This window comes from Papio anubis, chromosome 1, assembly GCF_008728515.1.
Source record: "Papio anubis isolate 15944 chromosome 1, Panubis1.0, whole genome shotgun sequence".
Taxonomy (NCBI): domain Eukaryota; kingdom Metazoa; phylum Chordata; class Mammalia; order Primates; family Cercopithecidae; genus Papio; species Papio anubis.
The window spans coordinates 32,011,582-32,034,224 of NC_044976.1; the positions used below are offsets into that span (position 1 = coordinate 32,011,582).

The 22,643-nt window shown below is 45.5% G+C and overlaps 1 protein-coding gene across 6 annotated transcripts in view; it reads right to left on the bottom strand.

Annotated features, from left to right (window-relative positions):
• The window catches only part of CSMD2 (CUB and Sushi multiple domains 2), a 649,640-nt gene that overhangs the window by 314,498 nt on the left and 312,499 nt on the right, over positions 1 to 22,643 (bottom strand). For all 6 annotated transcript variants that reach the window (XM_021939191.2, XM_021939203.2, XM_031666818.1 and 3 more), the window contains exon 6: positions 7,087 to 7,199. In XM_021939191.2, the coding sequence (XP_021794883.2) occupies positions 7,087 to 7,199 (113 nt within the window). The remainder of the gene's footprint in view (positions 1 to 7,086; positions 7,200 to 22,643) is intronic.

Below are 22,643 nucleotides of genomic sequence, written 5' to 3' on the forward strand. Positions count from 1 at the left end.
GTTAGTATAAAAATAATTAAAAGAACACTCAAAATTCTGGCAAGAGCTGTTGCTAAGAATTCAGGTGTTGAAGGATCACCCACCGACAGCTGAGAAAATTATGCAAAGCTCCCCAGAAGCCGGTTATGCACTATGCTCAGAGATTTTCTGAAAACGGTAGAAAAAATGGCCATCAACTCAACTAAGGTTGTAAAAAGTGCTTTGTTGGATGCTGCTTTGGTGGTTTCTCGGTTAACCACACCAAAACTGAGACCACTGGAATTCCTAAGGAAGAGAAGGATCTGGCATGGTAAATAGGAAGTGGTGTTGGGAGTAGCATGTTCTAGTTCCCAGAATAGTGCTTTGCCATTATTAATAAGCCATGTGGGGTTATTCACTAACTTCGGTGAATTCAGCTGGAGACAATGACGAGAGAAAGGAGAGATGTTTAAGAAATCACTCTAGCCATTGGTTCTTGGTTTTGATAGCCTATGCAGCCTAAGCAATACTGTTTTCTCTACCTGGAACATTTTTTCCTCCCCTTCTCTGCCTGGCTACCTCTTACTTGTAGGTCCCCAGGACCTCACTCAAATGTTATTGCCTCCCTATGGGTGTCTACATCTCTCAGGTAGAAGTCACTGCCCTCCTCAAGACTTCCTTCAGACCTCTGTTGAAACCCCATTGCACTGCAAAATCATGTCCTGTTCTTCTAGCTGTTGCCCCATGAGCTTGTGCATCTATATTCTGTGATGACACTGAGCCAGGCACACAGAAGTTTCCCAATAACAGTTTGATGACTGAGTGAATGAATGACTGTTATAAGAATATGTGCTTTAAATTCATTTCCTGTCAAAAGGAGTGGGTTACACTAGAAACCTGGTGAGTTCATGGGTGCCATATTTTGTGTTCATGCATCAGTAACAGGCTTCCTCTGGACTGAACTCACAAGCTCAGTTTTGTGGACCCTGGGCTCCTGAGCCAAGTAGCAACAAGCCTGCAATTTTTGCAGAGACCCTTGGAGGTGCAGAACCTGGACATTAGGCTGGAAAGTTTGGCAGATCAGCAGGCCAAGAAGAAGAGGACAAAAGAATCAATCATGGACCACGGGATGCCTGAAGCCCTTTCATTTTGGCCTGAGATTGAAGATAAGTCACAGGCAAGAACCCAACATGTTCAATGGAAAACAGAAGCTTCAGCTTGCTATTATAAAAAGCCTCAACCATCTCAGTCAATGCAAACATTTTCAAATGAATAAGTTTATTCTGCAGATAACTGAAACTCAGTGCAGGACTTCCAGAAGGCAGAGAAGCCAATGGTTTTCACTGTGGAATATCTTCCATCTCTCAGTCAGCAGGGTTGACTTGGCAAAAGAGGCAGTGACAGGTATAGGAAAGGCAGGCTGGGATCTGACTGAAGGGAGGGGCCAAATGATGATCATTAGGTCGGAGTGGAAGGCAAAGAGCAGGTGTCTAAGGAAGAGCCAGAGGAGCCAGCTCTTTCTCACTGTGCAAGGGTTTCACCATTTAACAAGCGAGTCAAAGTGATTGATGAGTATGAGGACTGAGGGTTCCATTTCCTCAGAATCTACCAAGTGCCAGGTATTTTATACCGGGATCTTCTTTCATTTCCAATAGCCCTGTAGGGTTAATAAGAGCCCCTCTCTACAGATAAGGAGGGAGATAATGAGGGTGCTGTCCTCCCAGCAAGGGAAGCCCCTCACCAGTCGTGATTAGCAGCCATTGAGTACATTAAGAAAGGCTCTTCTCACCATCATTTCCATAGACGTGCAACATTCCTGGCCGGGAAGCAGACGGATTGATTACACAACCTCAATAGGCCCGCCCACCAGAACTGAAAAAAAAACTCTTAAGGAACTTTAAAGTCCTGTGGTTGCCAAACACTTTAGCTACAGGAACTTATCATTTTAACATACTCTTAGGTAAATAGCCACTACATAAAATACTTCAAAGAGAAAACTGCTCAGGTTGAAGTAGGGGTGGAAACCTGAAGTCCCACCCACTCAGCCCCTATCAAACCATGCTGGAAGACCTGTTAGTCTCCAAGGAACCCACTTTGAAAACCACTTTTTTGGCCCTATCTTCTCACGTTATACGTGGGGAGGGGAATGGAACCTCTACTTTGGTTTGAACTTTTCACATCATTATCTCTAGCCCAGACCCTTCTTCCCTGAGCTACAGACCCAAAGAATAGTCAACTGCTCGCTAGTCTCCCAATCCCTGACATCCCAACATTACCCAGAATCAATGTGTCCCAAGCAAACTTCATTCCCCATCTGTCTCTGCCCCAGACCATCTTTGTTAACATCATTTTTTTAAACCACTTAAGCTAGATTCATCCCTGACTCCTTCATCTTCTTCAACCCCATCCCCTCCCACTCCCACCAAATCTAACTAGTCATGAGTCCAGTGAGGTTTACCAGAAATACGTTTGGTCTGTCCCTTCCTTTTCATCTTCACTCCTGTTTAAACTCTGGCTCTTGTTACCAGTTCCCCAAGATTCTTAACCATTTTCTCAGTTTGGATTCTAGGGCAAAGATCTTCCTAAAATGAAAAGGGGATCATGTCTCCCCTCTCATTAACAACTTCTGATCACTTCTTGTCTATGACTCATGGAATCAAGCCCAACTCTACTGAGGCTTTCACAGTACTGACCGCTCTACTGACCATTACCACACTTCCCAGCCTCAGTGCTTGCTACCTCTCCTGCTTGCTTTTCTCTAGGTGGCAGACTTACCTCTAGGTTGGCAAACTTTTTCTGTAAAGGGCCTGGTAGTAAATATATTAGGCCTGTGGGCCACTTGTCTCAGTCATAAACTGCTCAGCTCTGCCCTAGTAGTGCTAAAGCAGCCGTAGACCAGGTGTAAATGAATGAACGTTGCTGTGTTTCAATAAACCTTTATGGACACCGAAATGTGAATTTCATGCAATTTTCATGTGCCATGAAATATTATTTTTTTCAATTTCTTTTCTTTAACTGTTAAAAAATGTAAAACCCATTCTTTGATGGAGGGCTACACAAAGGCAGGTGGAGGGCTGGATTTGGTCTGTGACCGCTGCTTTAGATGCATGGAAATAGTTGTGGTTCATTAGACGTGGTAGTTTCATGCTTTCTTGCCTCTGCTTGACCTGGAACACGTCTTCCCATGGTCTGTCTGGCATCTTTCTGAGACCCACATTTAAGTCACTGCCTCTTGTTTGGCTTTCCTTAAATCCTTCTGGCAAAACTAATTGCCCTTTTATCTCTAGCCCTGGAACTCTTAATCAGGCCTCAGTTACAGCTCTTATCATGCTGTACAGAAGTTATAGATTTATGTCTGTGCCTCTCTTTAACCTGTTCCCCTTAAGAGCAGAGATTGGCCTAGTAGCATTCATCTTTTTTGCTGTCACATAGTAATGTCACTCCAAAAGGCTTGTTAAATTGAACACAGTTGCCTACCTCCTGATAACCAGTCTGAAGCAGAGCCCGACTAGAACTCAGGCCTTCTAATACCCTGTGGTATTAGGTAAAGTTGTGTTTGGCCACAAACATCCAAAATTCTGATTGGACTGAGACAAGAAAATAATGTACTATGTTGTAGGTTATCTTTTACTTTAAGTTTACTTCTTTTTGTTTATCTGGGAAAAAATATCTGTCAATACCATTAGAAGTTGGTAATCATTAGCTCTGAAGTGCCATAAGTCACTTAGGAATCTAGTGCCACAAAGCTGACTGTGGGTGAAACTGATCCAATGCCAATGATTCTTCCCCTGCCCTTCCAGGTCCATTCTTTAAACCTCTCTGCCCTGCTCTGTGCCCCAGAAAGCTGACCTCTGTGGACTGCTGGAGAGCAAGGGAGCCTGGTGGTAATGCCAGCCAGGATCCCAGGGCACGGAGCAGGACAGAGCAGGGCCTCTGTTCCATTGCTCCTGGCTTCCTGTTGGATTGGCAGATGGGAAGCACAGTGGATGGGAGGGGGAGAGGAGACAGGTCAAGCTACTGATCCCCTAATCCCCTCCTTGTGCACTGGCTACTATGGATCCCTGTGGTCTCCTCCTCCTGCACTGTGGGTGGGGAATAGCTTTTCAGGTCTGCCAAGGGGCAGCACTCTCTTCTATGGTTCCAGCTCTCGCCATCTTCTTCCCTGGTCCCTTTGCACACCTAGTGGTGGTGTAGGTCACCTGCTGTTTAGTCCTCAGGGGCCTCACCATCTCTTGTGGGCTCCTTTAGCTCCACCCTCACCTCTGTACATGGTGCCTTCACTAAACCCTCTACCGTTAAAGCTGTGCAGTATTCCTTCTGTCTCCTGCTCGACTCCTGACTGAAATCTATTTCTGCCACTGTTTTAGGATGTATTTGCAATAATAAAGCTTAGCTTGGCCTTTACTGGCTCCAAAGTTTTTATTCCTTTAGAGTAGTAGTTGTCAACTGGAGGTGCTTATACACATAGGGACATTTGGCAATGTCTGGAGACTTTTTTGGTTGTTATGACTGTGTGTGTGTGGGAGGGGCTGCTATTGGCTGCTGGTTCCTGTGGCTCCCTCCTACTGCACTGTGTCTAGCATCTAATGGGCAGAGGCCAAGCATGCTGCTAAACATCCTGCTATGCACAGGACACTTCCTCACAACAAAGAATTATCCAGCTCACAATGTCAATAGTGCTGAGGCTGAGAAACATTGCTTCAGGCAGGCACCAGTGGAGTTACTAAACGATCACTGTATATCCTTGCACTATGCAGCCTCGGTCAGGAAAACACTAGAAAAAGCAGGTTTCAAGGAAGAATCATTTATTAACAGAATCACAATAATTGAGCATGCCAGACCCTAATTAACACTGCTGGGCTTCAAATCCTGGCTGCTACATACTATTAATGAGACCTCAGCCAGCTAGTTACCTTATGACTCTCTTTCCTCAACTGTAAAATGGGACGAGTAGTAGTATCTCCTTCACACAGTTGCTGTTAGGGTTGAACAAAGTAATAAATGCCAAGTGCCTAAAAATCTAGCAAGTCCTCTTTATACACTGGCACACACTAACATGCAAAACTTCATTCTGGGATATGCTAAGGATGGGAGAGAGAATAGAGGAGAGGGCCTGCTTTCAAGAAATTTGCAACTAAAACAGTGCTTTTTAGATCGTGAGTTGTTCCCTGCAGCAGACTTGTAAAATTAATTTAGAGGCTGCAACTAGCATTTAAAAATACAAATGACATTTTCAGAGCACATTGTACATAGTAAATACCACTTGGTCATATTTTCCTTTTAGTTCTACAGATGTATGCTTATACTGGGTTGTGATTTTTTTTTTTTTTTACAGTGGGGTGAGATGAACAAAACAAAGTTTGAAAGCTACTGGTTAATAGGAAAGGGAAGACACCCAAAGCACCATAAGAGGAGGCCCTGTAATTCTGCAAATACTCACAGAGGTCTGTGAATGGATTAGAGCTTTACGGCTCACGGGCTGCGTGATCTTGAGCTAGTTACACAACCTCTCTGAACTCCAGCTTCCTCAGCTGGAGGAAAGGAAAAAAAAAAACAAATAAAAACAAAAGCATCACTGTACTGTGGGGAGTACTGAGTGGGGCAATGCACGTACAGTGCCTAGCACGGGGCCTGGTGTGCACAGATGTGGAATCGATGTGTGATCTGGAGACTGCCTGGCTTGGGTTCTTACTGCCCATTGCTGGCATCAAACCTTAACCTTAAAAACTGACAAATGGGCCCTCAGTAACTTGAGATATTAGAAGCACCCAGCACTTACTTAATCAGATAAAATTATAACATTCATCTCCGCTTTTGTTTTTTGAACAACACAGCAGAAAGATACAGACAGCTGTTCCACTCACACAAAGACCCAGCCTCAGCAGTGGAAAAACGTCTCCAAGAAAGATCTCGGCGTAAGGCTTTGTTACGCTACTGAACCAAGTTGGTTGCTTGTTTACTTTCTAGATATTTCAAATGTGTATACCCAAGGCTAAGTAAATTAGGCCGTTCCTAAAAGGTTCAGATTTTGAAGGTAACGCTTCTTCCTTCAGGGCTGCTTTCATCCCAGTTTCCAGCCAGAAAGCCTGGCCCCAGGGGCCTTGTGGAGGGAGCTCTACTCTGCCCTATGCTACCTCAAGGGTGGGCCAGCAGGCATTTGGCTTCAGAGCCCAGGGTTCACACAGGTCCTTATACTTAATAGGTGCACAATATAAGCTTGCTGTCTGTTCTGTTAAAACCAATAACAATCTGAGAATGGTAATAGTTAAAGGCTTAATGAGCACGTTATGAGGCCAACCCTTGGTGTTTATCTCTATAAATGCTGAGTACTTTGAATACACTCAATGTCGAAAAGGAATGTGCTGGTCCGCTCCCATCTATCAGCTGGATTTTTGGATCTCCTCCAGTTACAGAGAGCTCCTTGCTTCTGGGTTAACCCATTCCTTTTAATAGGCGGTTCTTGGGTTAGGAAATTCTTCATTACTGCAGGAGAAATCTGCTTAGCTGCGATCTCCACCTGCCATTCCTGGTCTGATCTGTTGCCACTAGACAGTTCGTCACAGATTTGAGCATCAAAGCTAGCATGCTCCCTAAAGTGATTCTGGAATATATTCGTGTTCTAGATAAAATGAAAAAGAGTAGAAATGTAGGCTGCAGAGGTTGGCAAAAGCTGGTGATTAAGAGGGTGGGCTCTGGACTCAAAAGGCAGGAGTTCGGAGGGCCTTGGGAAATTGGCTTAACCACTCTGAGCCTTAGCTTCCTTGTCCATAAAGTGAGGTGATGACCGTGTTTCCTTTGCAGGGTAATGATGAAGATAAAAGGAGATGGTGCTCGTCAAGTGCCTAGCACTGTGCCTGGCTCTTAGCAGGCACCTGGTATTCACTATTATGATTAGCCTGACCTGTGAGGGGCAGCTCCAGCTACATAATTTGGGAAACATCCCTGTCTGGGGCAAAAGACAAGGGCAGATGCAGAAATGCAAATGTGCAGACCTCTAGTCTGCAAATAGAAACGTACAAAGAAGCCAAGGAAGCCTGAAGCCACACCCCAGTATGGGGAGGCGATGAGCCCTCCAGGTGTCATCTCCGCTGCCCGCTGAGGAAGTCGGACGTCCTGGGACCTGCCTACCTTGGTATTGGGCACTGAATCCGCGCTGCCGGTGGTTGCCATCCGATGTGAAGTGCAGTCGCAGCCAGTTCTTGCTGCTGATAACGGGGGCTGGGAGGCTGGCTCCGGTGAACCTGTGGGAACAGGAAGCAGATGGGCTCAGGGACCAGAGCTGGGCAGTAGAGTTATATGAGCATTCAGGAGTTCCCCCACTTCCCTTGAGGGCCAGGGCCTCAGCCCAGCTCTGAAGCAGGAAGGGAAGGTGGTGTTACCCCAGGCCCCTCCAGTACCCTAGGCCTGAGCAGCATGAGACGGCTCCTCCGGGGGCTCATCACACTGCTGGCTTTCCCTCAGCTGCTGGGAGGAGGCAACTGATCCCTCAGACTACAGCACCTCCTGCTTAAACTCCCTAAGCATTCCATCCTTTTTCCTTTTTCTAGTTCTTTGCCTTTTCTGCTTGGAATATATTCACCTGTGACCCTTTCTCCTGCCCATCCACGTCCCCCAAGATGACTTTGGGAAGCCCCTTAAGTATCACATCTGCAGTAAAGCGTTCCCTACTCTCCTTGACTTTGAAGCACAGATTTGGGTCCTTATCCGGGTTTCACCAGTGTGACCTTGGACCTCAGAGAATGCTCTGAGAATGGGAGTAATACCAGCCCTAAGAGTTTGTGGGAATAAATAAGAAATCGTATGCACAAAGAATCGAGGTCAGTCCCTGGCACATATTAGTTTAATAATTATAATTTTCCTTTGTCTTCCTCTGTGATGCCACCACATTTAATTCAAATTATAATTCAGTTATAGAAGTGTGTGGTTTCCTCAAGATAACTCCTCAGAGCGGGCAATGTGGCCTAGTGGTGAAGAAACGAGCGCTGGAGGGATCAGCTGTGTGATCTCAGGAAAACTACAGAAACCCTCTGAGACTCAGTGACCTTATCCACAACATGGGGATCATAATGACCCCTCCCTTAAAAGACTGCAAGGATTAAATGAGAAAATACACACAAAAAAGCTCTAAGCACAGTCCCTGGCCATAACAAGCTGTCAGTGATGGCAGCTGCTGTTCCATTCTTCATCTTGATTTCCAGCATCTAACACAATACTGGACACAAAGTAGGCATGTCACAGTTCCAGCAGAAAACACGTGTCACAGTCATATAAGAAGAGTCCCAGGAGCTTGATGAATGACTTTTTTGCATAGGTCCTTATACCCTTTCTCTACACTCTTTCACATAGGTCCTTATACCCTGTGTGAAACAGTCATTCATCAAACTCTTGGAACTATAAAGGTGAGGGCTGACTATGGGGGAACCACCAGGGAGGGGCAGTATCCTGGGGCTGGCAACTGGGGGACTTGTTACCACTCCCAATCCTGGAGCAGAGAGAAAATAGTTATCTCCAAACAGGGAGCTGCATGTAAGAAGACACCATATAGGACCCAGATCTTCTTTCACAATCTGGGGCTATAGCCAATTCGTGAAAAGCCCATCAAGAGGAGACAAAGAATGAATACCCAGAACTCACTGTCTTCCTTCCCCTCCTCCAATCTCCTACTGATTCTCCTGTTGATCTAGCCCAACTGGAAGCCAGAGAGCAAGAGAGCATACTGATGCAGCCCCTTGGGTAAGTCTTCTCAGGCATGGAGCAAGGAGAAGGCAAGGGAGAGGATCTGGAGGTGCAAATGGAAGACATCCAGCATAGTGGGTCTTCATAAATACGCATTAAACAAAAGAACTAACCAAGGAGCTTCACGTACTGCAAAACTGAATTCTTACTATAATGAAAATGCTGACACACACCAAACTTCAGGAATATAACCCATACTGCTATGCTAAAAACTATTATAAAAACCAATTACTGTATTTCACCAGATCCCATTTAAAATAGTTTATTACAGACTGAGTCATTTAAGTTTTCTAAGGAGCCACAAACGTATTGTGGGGTTTTTTTTTTTTTTTTTTTTCTCCAGGCCAAATTCAATTCTATCTCAGTGACAAAGCTTGGAGGCTATTTATATAAGGGAAGTAGAAGTAGGGAGAATTTACCTGAATAATTCAGGACCAAAAGCTCTTTATTGCAAAATGGAATGAGGGGAGGGTGCTGAGGTCTCAAGAGCAGGATGAGATTAATGATCAAGACTGTAGCAGGAAGTCAGTGAGACTTCCCTGGCCTGTGAGATCAGGAGAAGCCCTAAGAGGCATCTCCCACCTCCCATTTCTCCCACACCTTTACCCACTCCTAGAAATCCTGTTAATTGTTAATTTCCAAGGCTGAAACTCTCAGGGCCCTGTGTTGCCCATGCATCTTTACCCTGTTCTGCTCCTGCCTCCCTGGACATAAATGTTGGGCGGTTGAGAGTCTTCTTGGCATCTATCAAAGAACTGGGGGCTTACATGGCAGAATCATCACATCAGACTCTGTCATTGAGATGGTGTCGTGCCTTGCTAGAAACTCTCCAATGAAATGAACCAACTCCCAATACCTGCAACCTGGATGACTCTTAAAAGCATTATGTTGGGCCATCAGAGAGGATATACTGAGAGTATATACTGAGTGACTCATTCATACGAAACTCTGCAAAAGAGTTTAGTGAGAGAAAACAGATTAGTGGTTGTCAGAGGTGGGGGCGAGAGATAAAGGCTGGGGATTGTCTGGCTGGGAAAGAGTACAAGGGAACATTTGGGGGTGATGGTAATGTCTTACATATTGAATGAGATATTGATTAGATGAGACGTACACATTGGTCAAAGCTCCAAGGAACTGTACATTTAAAATAGGTAATTTACAGCCAGTCACAGTGGCTCATGCCTGTATTCCCAGGGTTTTGAGAAGCCAGGTTGGGAGGACTGCTTGAGGCTAGCAGTTAGAGGCCAGCCTGGGCAAGACAATGAGACCCTGTTTTCTTTACCTATTTATTATATTTTGGACAGCATCTCCAAAATATAAATAGGTAAATAAATTAAATGGTAATTTTATTTTATGTAAACTATATTACAATGGAGTTAGTGAAAAACAAATCAAAACAAAACTAATATTCAATGGCTCTAATCCTCAGGGCAAAAGACCTTACTATAGCCTACAAGGCCTTGAAAAAGCCACTGTGCCTTTACTTTTTCTGCCTCCTCCTCTTTATCCTTTATGCTCCAGCCACAGATGTCTCCTCGCTGTTCAAAACTGGCCAGGCCTGCTCCTGCCTCAGAGTCTTTGCAGTTGACATGCCCTCTGCCTGCTACACTGGCACTTCTCCCAGAACTCCACCTGACTCAGCCCCTTGCTTCCTCCAAGGCTTTGAACAAATGTCACCTTCTCAGGGAAGCCTTCCTGGTCTGACGCCTGCCTGCCTTTCACCCTGAGTGTACGTGCACGTGCGCGCGTGCGCGCGCGCGCGCGCACACACACACACACACACACTGTTCTCCAGTCAAACAGAAGAGTTCATGTATTCAGGAATACACATTGTTCTTGTGTGCTTCTCTGCCTTTGCCCGTGATGCTCTTTATGCCTTTTCTCACTGCACCACCTGGCTGCACAGAGAGGGAAAGAAACTTGTTCATGGTCACACAGCTATTAAGTGGCAGAGGTGGGATTTAAATGCAGCCATCCCATCCAGAGCCTATGCACTCAGCCACTACATTACACTGACATGTACATGCAAGCATGAAGGAAGGCAGTGGAACAGTTTAGGCTGAATTCCATTCTGTTCCTGTTCTCCCCCTCCTGACTTCCCCCAGGATCCTCTTTAATTTTGCTCCCTTTTAGAATCATAATTAAAGGAGAGAAACACAAAGAGAGATTCTCCCCTTCAAACCTTTCTGTCCACATTAACTTCACTACGGGGGGCTTGGGGAATTCCAAGTTCGCCCAGAAAATTGCTATTGCAGTACAACATAAAATGTATTTAAGCAATTACATTCAATTTTTTTTTCTTTTTGGTAAATTGACTTCTGTTAAATGGGGCTTCATTAATGGAATCTGGCTTGGGGAGAATTAAAAAAAAATCACTCCCTTTAATGCATGTAGTTGATTATAGAAAAGTGGCTTTGAGCTCCTCTGCAGAAAGCTCTGAGCCCTTCTCTTCATGAAGGAGAGCTCAGAGCCGATTTTGTGGGAAGCATTTCTTCTTAAGAAGCTTCTCATGTGCAGTCGGGATGTTGGGGAGCTGAGAGATCCCCACCAAGATGACAACAGTGACTGTGCAAGGAATTGCTGCCTAATTGTAAGTTGAGGGGGAGGAGTGTTAGGAGATAATGGTTTAAATCTTAGCATCCCTGAAAACTGACATCTTCAGGAGAACATTCATTCATGCAATCACCAAGCACATCTCGTGTACAAGGCACTGTGCTTGCAAGTGAGGGCCACTCCCACTGTGGTTCCCTAGATATAGAGAGTCCCTGAAAAGCCTGTAATGTCTATGATTCAGCTGCAATGTCTTCTTTTCTGTTCAGTCTCCATTCCTCCATCAATAGCATCCGGCTTCTGTCCTCCCAGAGCATCTTCTGTGGGCATTAACTGTTAAGTAAGCTATGTGCATGGCCCTGGTCTGATTCAGAGTTGAAGCACTTCTGCATCCCAGTACTAAGCATAAACCATCCTTCCCCATCCCCAAGGCTGGCCTAGGAGAATGTGAAATATAGGAGGTCCTCACCACCTCATCCCTACTCCCAAGCCCTCTTCCCTCCCCACCTGTCACCTGCTGTCCTCCCTAATAAATGGAGAGGACACCAGGATACAATCAGGGAAACCCTTTTGAAAATGTCTTGGTCAGTGGTGGGCAAATAGTCCCAAGACCCTTGTTTGAGGCTGATCCCTCCTCTGCCAAACCTAAGCCACCTCTCGTTCCTTAAGCAAACCTTTAATGACTCAGCCTTGACACGCATTCTCATCAAAATGCTTTCCAAAATCAGTTTTCCTTTAGCTAAATTCCTAGGACTTGCTATGTCAAGATAAATTCTTTCCCCAAGACAATCCCATGATGTTACATATTTTCCAGGAACTGAGTGAATGCCTGGGACAAATGGAATTTTTTTTTTAAATTTATTTTTTATTATTATTATACTTTAAGTTCTAGGGTACATGTGCATAACGTGCAGGTTTGTTACGTATGTATACTTGTGCCATGTTGGTGTGCTGCACCCATCAACTCATCAGCACCCATCAACTCATCATTTACATCAGGTATAACTCCCAATGCAATCCCTCCCCCCTCCCCCCTCCCCATGATAGGCCCCAGTGTGTGATGTTCCCCTTCCCGAGTCCAAGTGATCTCATTGTTCAGTTCCCACCTATGAGTGAGAACATGCGGTGTTTAGTTTTCTGTTCTTGTGATAGTTTGCTAAGAATGATGTAAGTTTATTTTGAATATGAGCCGCTGGGCCTTATCTTTGAAAAGATCCCCCTCTGCCTCCCAAGACTTTCTTTCCCAGCAGTGCCTGCCGACCGTGGTTGTATGGACAGCTCTGAAAGATCTGAGCCAGCCTTTAAAGATTCAATTCCTGGCTGCCTAGTAAGTGTTTGGGATTGGTTACTATGCTCTGAACAAATCAAAGCTTTCCCCCAGTCATTCCTGCTCCTTAGTGCGACTGCTCCCCGTAATCCACACCATCCTCCTGGTCACCTAGCCCGGGCAGCATCCTCAACTCCCCCGTCTCCTTCACCCCTATCGCCAGTCGTGGCCAAGTCTTCTCCATTTCATGTCCTCATCGTTTCTCACCTGGACTACAGAGATGGGCTTCTGATTTGCCCTCTGCCTCTGTTCCATCTTCCATACTTTGTGGGGAGATTTGATCAAATGCCTGCATTGCTGGAAAGCCAGCAGCAATGGTTGAACCCACTGGCTCCAGAATAAAGTCCAAGTTTTTTAATGTCTTTCCTCTTCAATGACACACACTTTGAGATCCAGCTACACAGAATGGCTTGTACACCTGGAATGTGACTAATACTTTCATGTCTTCATGCCTTTGCACGTGCTATTCCCTCTATTTGGAATGCCCTTTTCCTGTTGCCCCACCTGGCTACTTGGGAAAATATCACTGATCCTATAAACCTAACTAAATATTTCCTTTCCTCCATCTCTCCTTCTCGCTGCCCCCAATAGACCTGACCCTGCCATGGTCCTGGGCATACCAAATTGTACTCATCTTTTGAGTTGACCATCTCTCCAACTAGCAGGCAAACTTCATGGGAGCTGGAATAAAATCTTCTTTTTGTCTCAGTATCTCCAGTGCACAGCACAGTGCCTGGCACACAGAACAAATACATTTCATAGAACAGAGGTTGGCAAACTATAGCTTGCTGCCTGTATTTGTAAATATAGTTTTACCAGATCACAACCATGCCCAGTCGTTCTTTTACATATTGTCTGTGGCTGCTTCCATATTGCAATGACAGGGTTAAGGAGTTGTGCAAGATGACGGCTTGCAAAGCCCAAAATATTTATTTTCTGGCTTCTTACAGAAAAAAAAAGTTTGCTAATTCCTACCATAGAAGCCTCACAGATGATGTAGTTGGTTGGTAAATAAAAATTTCATTTCTAAGTAGGAAATCATAAAAAAAGGACACAGATGTAGCTTCAACATTTAATTATAATGTACAACACTTAAACATACATTTATTTGCCAATGAGTTAAATGCAGGACTAAGGCCCTTCCTTTGATCATGAGTTTGTTCTCCACGTTGTCTATCTTATATAAACTACAACCATAATGCATCATTCACCATTTCCAATGTTGCTACAGATTGTCCAGCCAACAAATATTTCTTGAGCAACTGCTACGTGCCAGGCATTGACACCCATTCTCATCAAGGTGCAAAGGATGCTTTGTCCCATCCCCCTCCCCTCATGTAATGTACCCAGTGGGGTACAGTTGTCTCATTCACTCACACCTAATATCTAGTAAGCAATTCTTTTAAGAGACTCTCCCCTTTGTGGAATCATTCCAAAGCATTCAGTTTAGTTTCCATAGATGCAACTGTATTTTCTTTCACACTCATATTTCATCAGTTTATGTGATGTTTAATTTAAATCACATAATTACAATAACAAGTATGACTGGCACTGAGAGACTTGGCAACAAACCCAACTGAATCTCGGAAAGTGCAAGACTCAGCTGATGGGAGCAGAAGTGCACAGGCATTGAGGGTGGGGGTGGGAGATGGCCTGTAGGCAGCAGGTGCTGGGGGTGCCATGGGCACCCGTCAGGAAGATCTACTGAGGCCATGGGAGTGCTGGGTAGTCCAAGTGGCTTCTTTGAGGGAGGGGAGTGGGTTAAGAACACTTTCATTAGACATGCTTTGTGGATGAATGAATAAATGAACAAACAGCAGTGGCTTGCTTTCAGTGGTGGGATATCAAATTACATCCCCTCTGCTATCAGGAGAGTGGGAACCAGCTAATCTTAAAATCTGAGATTTGAGAAGGACTTCAGAGGTCTTCTAGGTCTAATGACTAGCGATATAGGAATCTCAACCACAGCATTCTTGAAAAATGGTCAGTTTTGATCTATTTTGAATGTTCCCAACAATTAAGAATTTACCTTCTTGCCAAATTCTCTCTCCCAATCTTGATCCATCCCCACTCTTTTCCTAGTTACTTCCTACTCATCCTGCAGGTGTATCAGCCCCTGGCTCAGGAAACCTGTTATTGTTGCTGAGTCTGGTTTACTTCTCCTTTGTTCCCTCTGGGCACCCAGCACTTTCTCTACCACAGTGCTTGTCTCACCATGCATTGCTGAACTATGAGCTCCCTGAAGACAGGAGCTGTTTCTTTCTTGTTCACAGTCCTTTCCTTGGTACCTTGGAGAGTGCCTGACACAAAGAAAGGGCTCAGTAAATATCACTCAGTGGAAGAAGGGATGATTGGCCAAATGAATGAATGAATGAGATCCTGCTGGTGAAAGCAGAGGTTACATGTGGGGAAAAGCAGAGAAAGAGGCAGTGAGCAGGTGAGCCAGGGAATAGGAGGGAGGGCCTCCAGTGCCATGTGGGCTTCACCCGGGTTTCCCGGGTTTCCCATGGCACTGCCCACTCCTGTCAAGACATGCTTCCCCACTCCTAGTTCCTCAGCCCTGGCTGTGCCCCACTACCTGCTTCACTTAGCAGCTGCTGGTACCTTCCTGGGGATTCTTGTCATGCTGACCTATCCCCAAAGCAGCAACAGTGGGATCTGCTAATCAATGTGGGCAAATGTTCCCCTTTCCCCAAAAGCAACTCAATAAACTCAACAAATGATCAGAGCTCTTTCCTGCTCAGCTAATTGTTAGCTCTAGGGAATCCACACAAACCACATCAGGTAAATGTTTTTTCTCCAGATGCACAGCTCTCTGGAGGACATATATCTGGGGCTGGGAGTGCTGAGGGACAGGGAGCCTGGCTGTCTTTGTTGTCGGGATGAGGGCTTCCTCACCAACGTGCTGGGCCTTGTGCATTGGGTGGTGGCATATTGTGAAGGTCTAGGGGGTGGCTTGGTGTGTCAGTTTCCTTCCATTGCTAGTTCAGCTGCTCAGCCGGCAGAGCTGATGGGTAAGGTGTTTCCTGCCTCCATAGAGAGGATCTTCCCATTGTGCCGAAGTGACAGAACAGGGTTGGCTCTGAAGATCAGAGCTGATGGGTAAGGTGTTTCCTGCCTCCATAGAGAGGATCTTCCCATTGTGCCGAAGTGACAGAACAGGGTTGGGTCTGAAGATCAGAATTGGTGCCGATGCCAAGCTCTGGGTGAGGAGGCTTGATCCCCAGCAGCTTTTCTGAGTTGCCCACTCTATCCTGTACTGTCTCCAGGTCTAAATCAGGCAGTTCTACTTTCTTCTGAGGACTAGAAGCCTTTGAAGACCAGTCTCCTTCCCTCAACCCACAGCTCCTGAAAGGGGCAGCCATGTACATCATATGACTCATAGGCTACAGGTGATTGGATCCTGGTGGTCATGTGTCCCAAGCTAGGCCAATCAGCTGATGGAACTTCTATCAGGAAGGCAGGTCCCTATGGCCCCCATTTGAGGTTTGGATGGAGAGAAGGGCTGCCTACTCACTTTAATGAGTAAAAGATTCCACAGGCGTGGCTTTCCCAGGGGAGATTTGGGAAATGGTGTCCTAGCATCATTTCTTCCATGTCTGTTGCTGCCTCCCCAACTTGCCCTTATTACTCTTATATGATGTCCTGAACCTTGTACATTTATCACAGGTACTTATGTCCTAACCTTGTACAGGTCCTAAGCCAGTCTGACTGGACAGAATCTAAGAGCAGTCTCCACTCTGACCAGCTGCTGAGCCTTTAGCTGGCTGTCCCCTGTCCCCAGCCCAAGTCTCTATTACACATTAGATCTGAGATCCGGCATGGCAGCGCCGAGGACTGGCAGCCTCCATGCTCTAGGATGTTAAAGCCTATCCCCGTCAGGCTTGGCCCAGAAACAGGGTGCAGCCCTCAAGAGCGTGGTGACTACAGCACATTCACACTCAACTCTACTCAACCCTTTTCTTCCTGGCTCGAGTATCTGTCTAAGTGAAGATAACACCTATCTGGCTCATCATCTGTCTTGTTCCGCACAGAGGCAATAGGTTTAAAAAGGTTAAGGGTTAAGAGCCAGGCCTTCGAAACCAGACAGTGCTATATTTGAATCTGGGTTCCACTGTTTCCTAGTGTGAACACAGGCATGTGACATAACTTCTCTGAGCCTCAGTTTCCTCATCTGTGCAATGGGATTCCTCTGAGCAGCAGTGTTCATGTGTGTAATGTGACCAAGTCTGTGCCTAGCATACAGTAGGTGCCTCACAAACGTGAGCTATTTCCCCCCTGACTTGCTGGGGTTTGAGAAGAGGGGGTGGGATCTTACCAGGGCCTTGAACCCTTCCCTTCAGAGCAGACCGCAGAGCAGCCTGGCTTAGTTTTCTCCAGGGAAATGAGGCACCTGCATCTACTCTGGTGACAGAGCAGTGCAGGGGTAGAAGGACAGGGCACTCTGTTGTACCCAGACCAGCCAGTACACCTGGCCATCACCTTCCCTCTTTTTCTGGGGAACCCCAGCCTAGCCTCCACAGCCTTGCCCGCTTTCCACTTGTCACTGGCAGACATGACTTGGAGAAGGAACCTGCTTCCTGCCATAGAGGGTGGCACCGCTTGCCTTGCAGAAGCCTCCACTGCTTGTAATTAGTACTATTTCTCACCCAGAGGGACTGCTGTAAATGGCTTCTTGAGGAGCTGCCCACATCAGTGTGTACCTGCCACTCAACTGCCACTCTCAGTTTGAGCATCATGGATGTTCCTTCCCTTGTCAGGAGGCAGCTAGTGGGCCCTGCCAGAGATCAGCAGCTCTGATGCCCAGAAGAATGAGTGAGCTGCCCAACAGCTGGAGAATGGGTGGGTTAAACATCTCACACACACCAAGGCTAGCGAGCAAGTGGTCCTAGAGTCCCATGGAGCTGAGTTCTAATCCTGCCTTCATCATCTGCTGGCCATGTGACCTTCACTTCTCTGAGTCCCTCTTTCCCCAGTTTATATCTCAGAGTGCAATTGTGAGTGATGCTCACAAAGTTCCCTCTAAGGCCTCAAGACACGACATCTATAATTCTTGGCCCTGCCATATCTCTGTACAGCAAGGTAGACTCGTAGGCAAAGGGAATAAGATCTACTGAATAGAAAGCAATTTGGGGTGGAGACTTTGCACATGGGCCCTAGAAGGAGACTGCCTGGATTCAAGTATCATCAGCTCTAAACATACTGTCTCACTTTGGGCAAGTAACTGACCTGCTTTGGGCCTCGTTTCCCCATCTATATAGTAAGGATAATAACAGCACCCACTTCATTGAGCTGTTAAAAGGTTTAAGTGAGGTGATGCACATAAAAGGTGCCTGGCACATAGCATGTGCCCAAAAAGCATCAAAAATGGGGGAGAGGAGAATTCCTCTCTTCTTGTATTGCTTGCTGCCATCCATCTGGATTAATGCCTTATACTTTGGCTTTCAGATAGGAGAAATCCAGATCACATCCACCTACAGAAGAAATGATTGGCTGCTATGGATTGTAGCTAAACCATAGGAAGAGTGGAGTTGTAGCTGGCCTCAGGGATGGCCAGAACCAGGAACTCCGATGCTACAAAGCCTCTCTCTCTGTGCCCCATCTACGTTGTGGTCTGCCCGCTGGCATCATTCTTTCTATTGCAAATGGTGGCTGCTTGAGGCTGGGACCATGACCACCCTTAGTAGCTCTGTGATTCACTCTCTCACCTTCACCACTAGAGAGAAGATGATGATCTCTCCCCATGATTCTAATTAGAAAAAGCCCATCAGAGGCCTCTGATTAGTTTAGCTGGGGAATGTGCCCATTCCTGGGGCCAAGGAGGTGGCCCCCACTAGAACCCCATGACTAGTTTGGGGACAATTCTCCAAAAGAAGGAATGTGCTCAAAAGAAGGGAGGAGCACTAGGCAGACAAAACAAAAGATGTCTACTGTGGATGAAGGAGAAGTAGGTGGACTGAATGATCAGGGTCACTCTCCTATTCTGTGGTATAAAGGAGTAGGTTTTTAAAGACCTGTGAGGAGTGTCCATAGATCACTGTGTGAGGTATCAACCCAGAGTTGATCTTGTTCTAGGTCTGTCCCGTATCCTTTCATAGGTAGCCAGGCATCCCCCCACCATGCTGATCCCATTCTGTGTCTAATCATCTGACCACTGCCTGCCCACCTGTCCACTAGTCCATTGGTCTGGGTGCTGACACCTCCCCTGGCTTTGGCAAGCCTCTGCCCTTGGGAGGAGATGCAGGCTCCGTGCTTATCTTCAGATGCTGGTTCTATAGGTCATCCAGGTCAGTTGACCTCCTGGACTTGGAATATCCCGTGACCTAGAAATAAGTTGACTAGATCCATCCGGAATGAGGATCAACCCAGATTAGAAAAGACTCACCTGAATCTTTTTAAACGTTGAGATTTAGACAACTTTTTCTCCTTTCTTCTTCCCTCCTCATGAAATTCTTGGCCTTGTTCCTTCCCAGTTGCTTCCTTACCCTAGCCCCAACCAAGGGAGATCCTAGACTACCCATAGAGGCTAAACATATGAGTCAAAGGGTCAAACAAGCTTGAGTTCGAAGCCTGGCTCTGCCACTTATTGCTCTGTGGCCTTGGATAAATTAATCTCTCTTTTCATGCTTCCAGGCTTCCAGAGATGATGTACCCAAAGTATGATCATCATATTTATTAAAATATTGTGCTCACATCTGATTAACAGCTCCTGGCAAGAGGTCAGTGCCAAAGAGTCTTGGACTGACTGCTTATGGCCTGGCCTCCCTATCTTATTATGTAGCGATCCAGGTGAATTCAGATGATTCCCTGGATTACCACCCTCCTTCCTGAGACACAACCATCCCTCAAACACTGTTCATCACTGACCATCAAAGCAGCAGCCACACTGCTCCAGCAGCTCAACAGCTATTTATTGAGACAGGTGTGTGAGTACATGAGTGAGTGAATGAACTGAAAGAACATAAGAGTGAATTAATTGGTAAGCGAATGAGTGAATTAGTGACTTAATGAGTCAGCAAGTGAGTGAAGAAGAGTGTGCAGGATTGAATATATCATGTTCTCCTCCCTCAACAAATCGAATATGTGGTGATGTAAAACTTTCACCTTAAAATGTGTCTTCTGCATTAACACAAGCAGGGGTTAAGAATGGCAGAGGAAAAGTTACAGACAAGAAGCTGGAGGAGAAAGATACTGTGCTAGTTTCCTATTGCTGCCTTAACAAATAATGGCACATTTAGGGGCTTAAAGAACACAAATGTATTGTGTTATAATTCTGGAGGTCAGAAGTCCAAAATGGGTTTCAGCAGGCCAAGATCAAGGTGTGGGGAGGGCTGAGCCCCTCTGGTGGCACCAGGGGAGAATCCTTTTCTTGCCTTTTCTAGCTGCTAATAGCCACCTGCATTTCTTGGCTTGTGGCCTCTTTCCCTTGTTTTCAATACTAGCAGTGTAGCATCTTCAAATCTGTCTCCACATCTGATCCTCTGCTTCTCTCATCACATCTCCTCTGACTGTGACTCTCCTGCCTTCCTCTTACAAAGGCCATGTGATTCTATCAGGCCCACCTGGATAATCCAGGATCATCTCCCTATCTCTAAATCCTTAGAGTAATCTTAGCTACAAAGTCCCTTTTGCCAAGTAAGGAACAAATTCACAGGTTTCAGGGCTTAGGACGCCGGCATCTTTGGAGAGGCATTCTTCTGCCACTTGCAGATGCCTTGCTCAGAGGGTCAATGCAACCAGTGAGTCCCACTCCACAGAGGAAGGGGCAGGAGGGGGATGAAGGAAGTTTCAAAGCATTTGACAAACACATGCCTATGCCAGGTATTTTTGCTGTTGTTGCTGTGGCCTGAGTACGGAGGGCTTTGAAAAGCTTATGTGATTCCATCATGCTCCAAAATTTGAGAGATACTTTGACAGAGATATGCTAAGACCATATGCTGCTGTAATTGAGGGTAAAATCTGGCCCTGTGATTCCTGGAGGTGATGGATCAAGAGCAGGGTGTCTTTACCCTGGGTGCACATTGCTATCAACAGGGAAGATTTTTTTTTTCAAAAAATGTTATTTTGAAATAAGAAAAGAGTGCAAAGATCGTACAGAAATGTCCTGTATATCCTTCACCCAGATTCCCTAATGTTGGCATCTCACATAACCCTGGGACATGCGTAAAAACTAAGAAATCAGCAATGGTACAGTACTATTAACTAAATGAAACATTTTATTCAGATCTTCCCAGATTTCCACCAGTGCCCCACTTTTTTTTCTGTCCCAGGGTTCAGTCTAGCATCTCTTATTGCATTTGTCCTGTCTTCTTGGTTTCTTCCAATCTGCATTAGTTTCTTAGTCTTGCCTTGGTTTTTTTAAGATCTTGACATTATTGAAGGGTACTGATCAGGTGTTTGGTAGAATGTTCTTTATTTCAGTTTGTCTAATGGTTTTTCATAGACCTTGGCTATGGATTTTTGGGAAGAATATCATGGGGGTGAGATGCTCTTATTATGGCATCACAGAAGGGGGTTCTGTGATCTCAGCATGACCCGCTACTGATGATGCTTACTTTGATCACTTGGTTAAAGTGGTGCCTGCCAGATTTCCCCACTGTTAAGTTACTGTTTGTCCTTTTCCATGTTCTATTCAATAGGAGTGGGTGGCTAAGTCCAGCCCACACTGTAGGAGATGGGGAGTGCCAGCTGTTTTTATTCCTATCATTTCAATTTGTTTCATCCTCATGGCTTTATTATCACCTCACTACTTCTTAGAGATATGGTTGTAATGAGCTAGACTTGCCCAAAGTTACTCAGCTATAAATGGTAAAGCTAGAATTTGAACTTATATCTGTCTGGCTTCAAAGGCCACGTTCTTTCCACTTCATGTTATTGTCACCAAGTAAAGAGGATCTCACAGTCTCCAAGGTGGAAGCTCCCTCTCAGCTTGTCTGGATGGTGTTTTTCAAACCCATCCTTGGAGTGTGACCCATCAGTGGGTCATGAGGTCAGTCTGTGGGTGGCATTTTAAATAACAACATAAAGCAGAAGTGACTAGAACAGAGTAGAAAATAAGAGTACGTCATACAAGTAGAACATTTTTATCTCTATATCTTCTCTGTGCTTTGCTACCTTTATCCTTGTATGGAGATAAAAATAGCCCTCCCATAGGCTTGTTATGAGGATTGAATGGAATGATATACATAAAGTGCTTAGAAGAGAGGCTGGCTCATATTAAGTATTATATAAATATTAAGTATGTATGTATGTAAATGAGTCATGATGTAAAATGTATTTCTTATTGCAGACTGCAATCAAGATGTTTGAAAACACTGAACTCACATCTGTGGACGACGAGTTGGCAGATTTATGACCCCCAGCTTGCAGCCTATTTTTTAAAAATAAGGTTTTATTGGAACACAGCCACACTCATTGGTTTAGGTATTTTCTATGGTTACTTTCGGGGTATAGTGGCAGAGCTGGGTACTTGCAACAGAAACCCTGTGGTTCACCAAGCCTATCATATTTACTATCTGGCCCTCTAGACCAATGCTCCTGCCTGGAGGTCATCTCATAATCTAGGGAATATTGGACACCTCTTCCTGGGCATGTGGTCTGGTCATGCCACTGTCCTTGTAGGCATGCTTGCTCTGCAGACCACTCCAGGCTATGTGACTGCCGGGCCCTTGGATCTCCAGAAGCTCATTACTCTTCTCTATTGAACTGATGCCTACATGGTGAAAGGCTAAAAACATGGTACTTTGGTTAGGGTCCCAGCAGGAAACAGATGGCCACTCAAAATTAAAATAATTGGTGAGGGCAGCGTGTGGGAAAGTAGCAGAGACCTCAGAGGCTCATAAAAGTCAAGATTTTACCACCCTAGGCATAAGGAGATAACGAGAGGGGGCAAGGCCTATACTGGAAGGAGAGAGTCACTTAGAGAGAACATCTTATGAGGACCAGTGACCTTTAGTCCAGGGACACAGAACCAGCTACAGCTGACCCTGGGGTGGGGATCCAGGAGAATAAATACCTTGACCTAATTTTCCTCCATCTCTGATCTCCTATGGGGGGACCCCATTGACCAAAG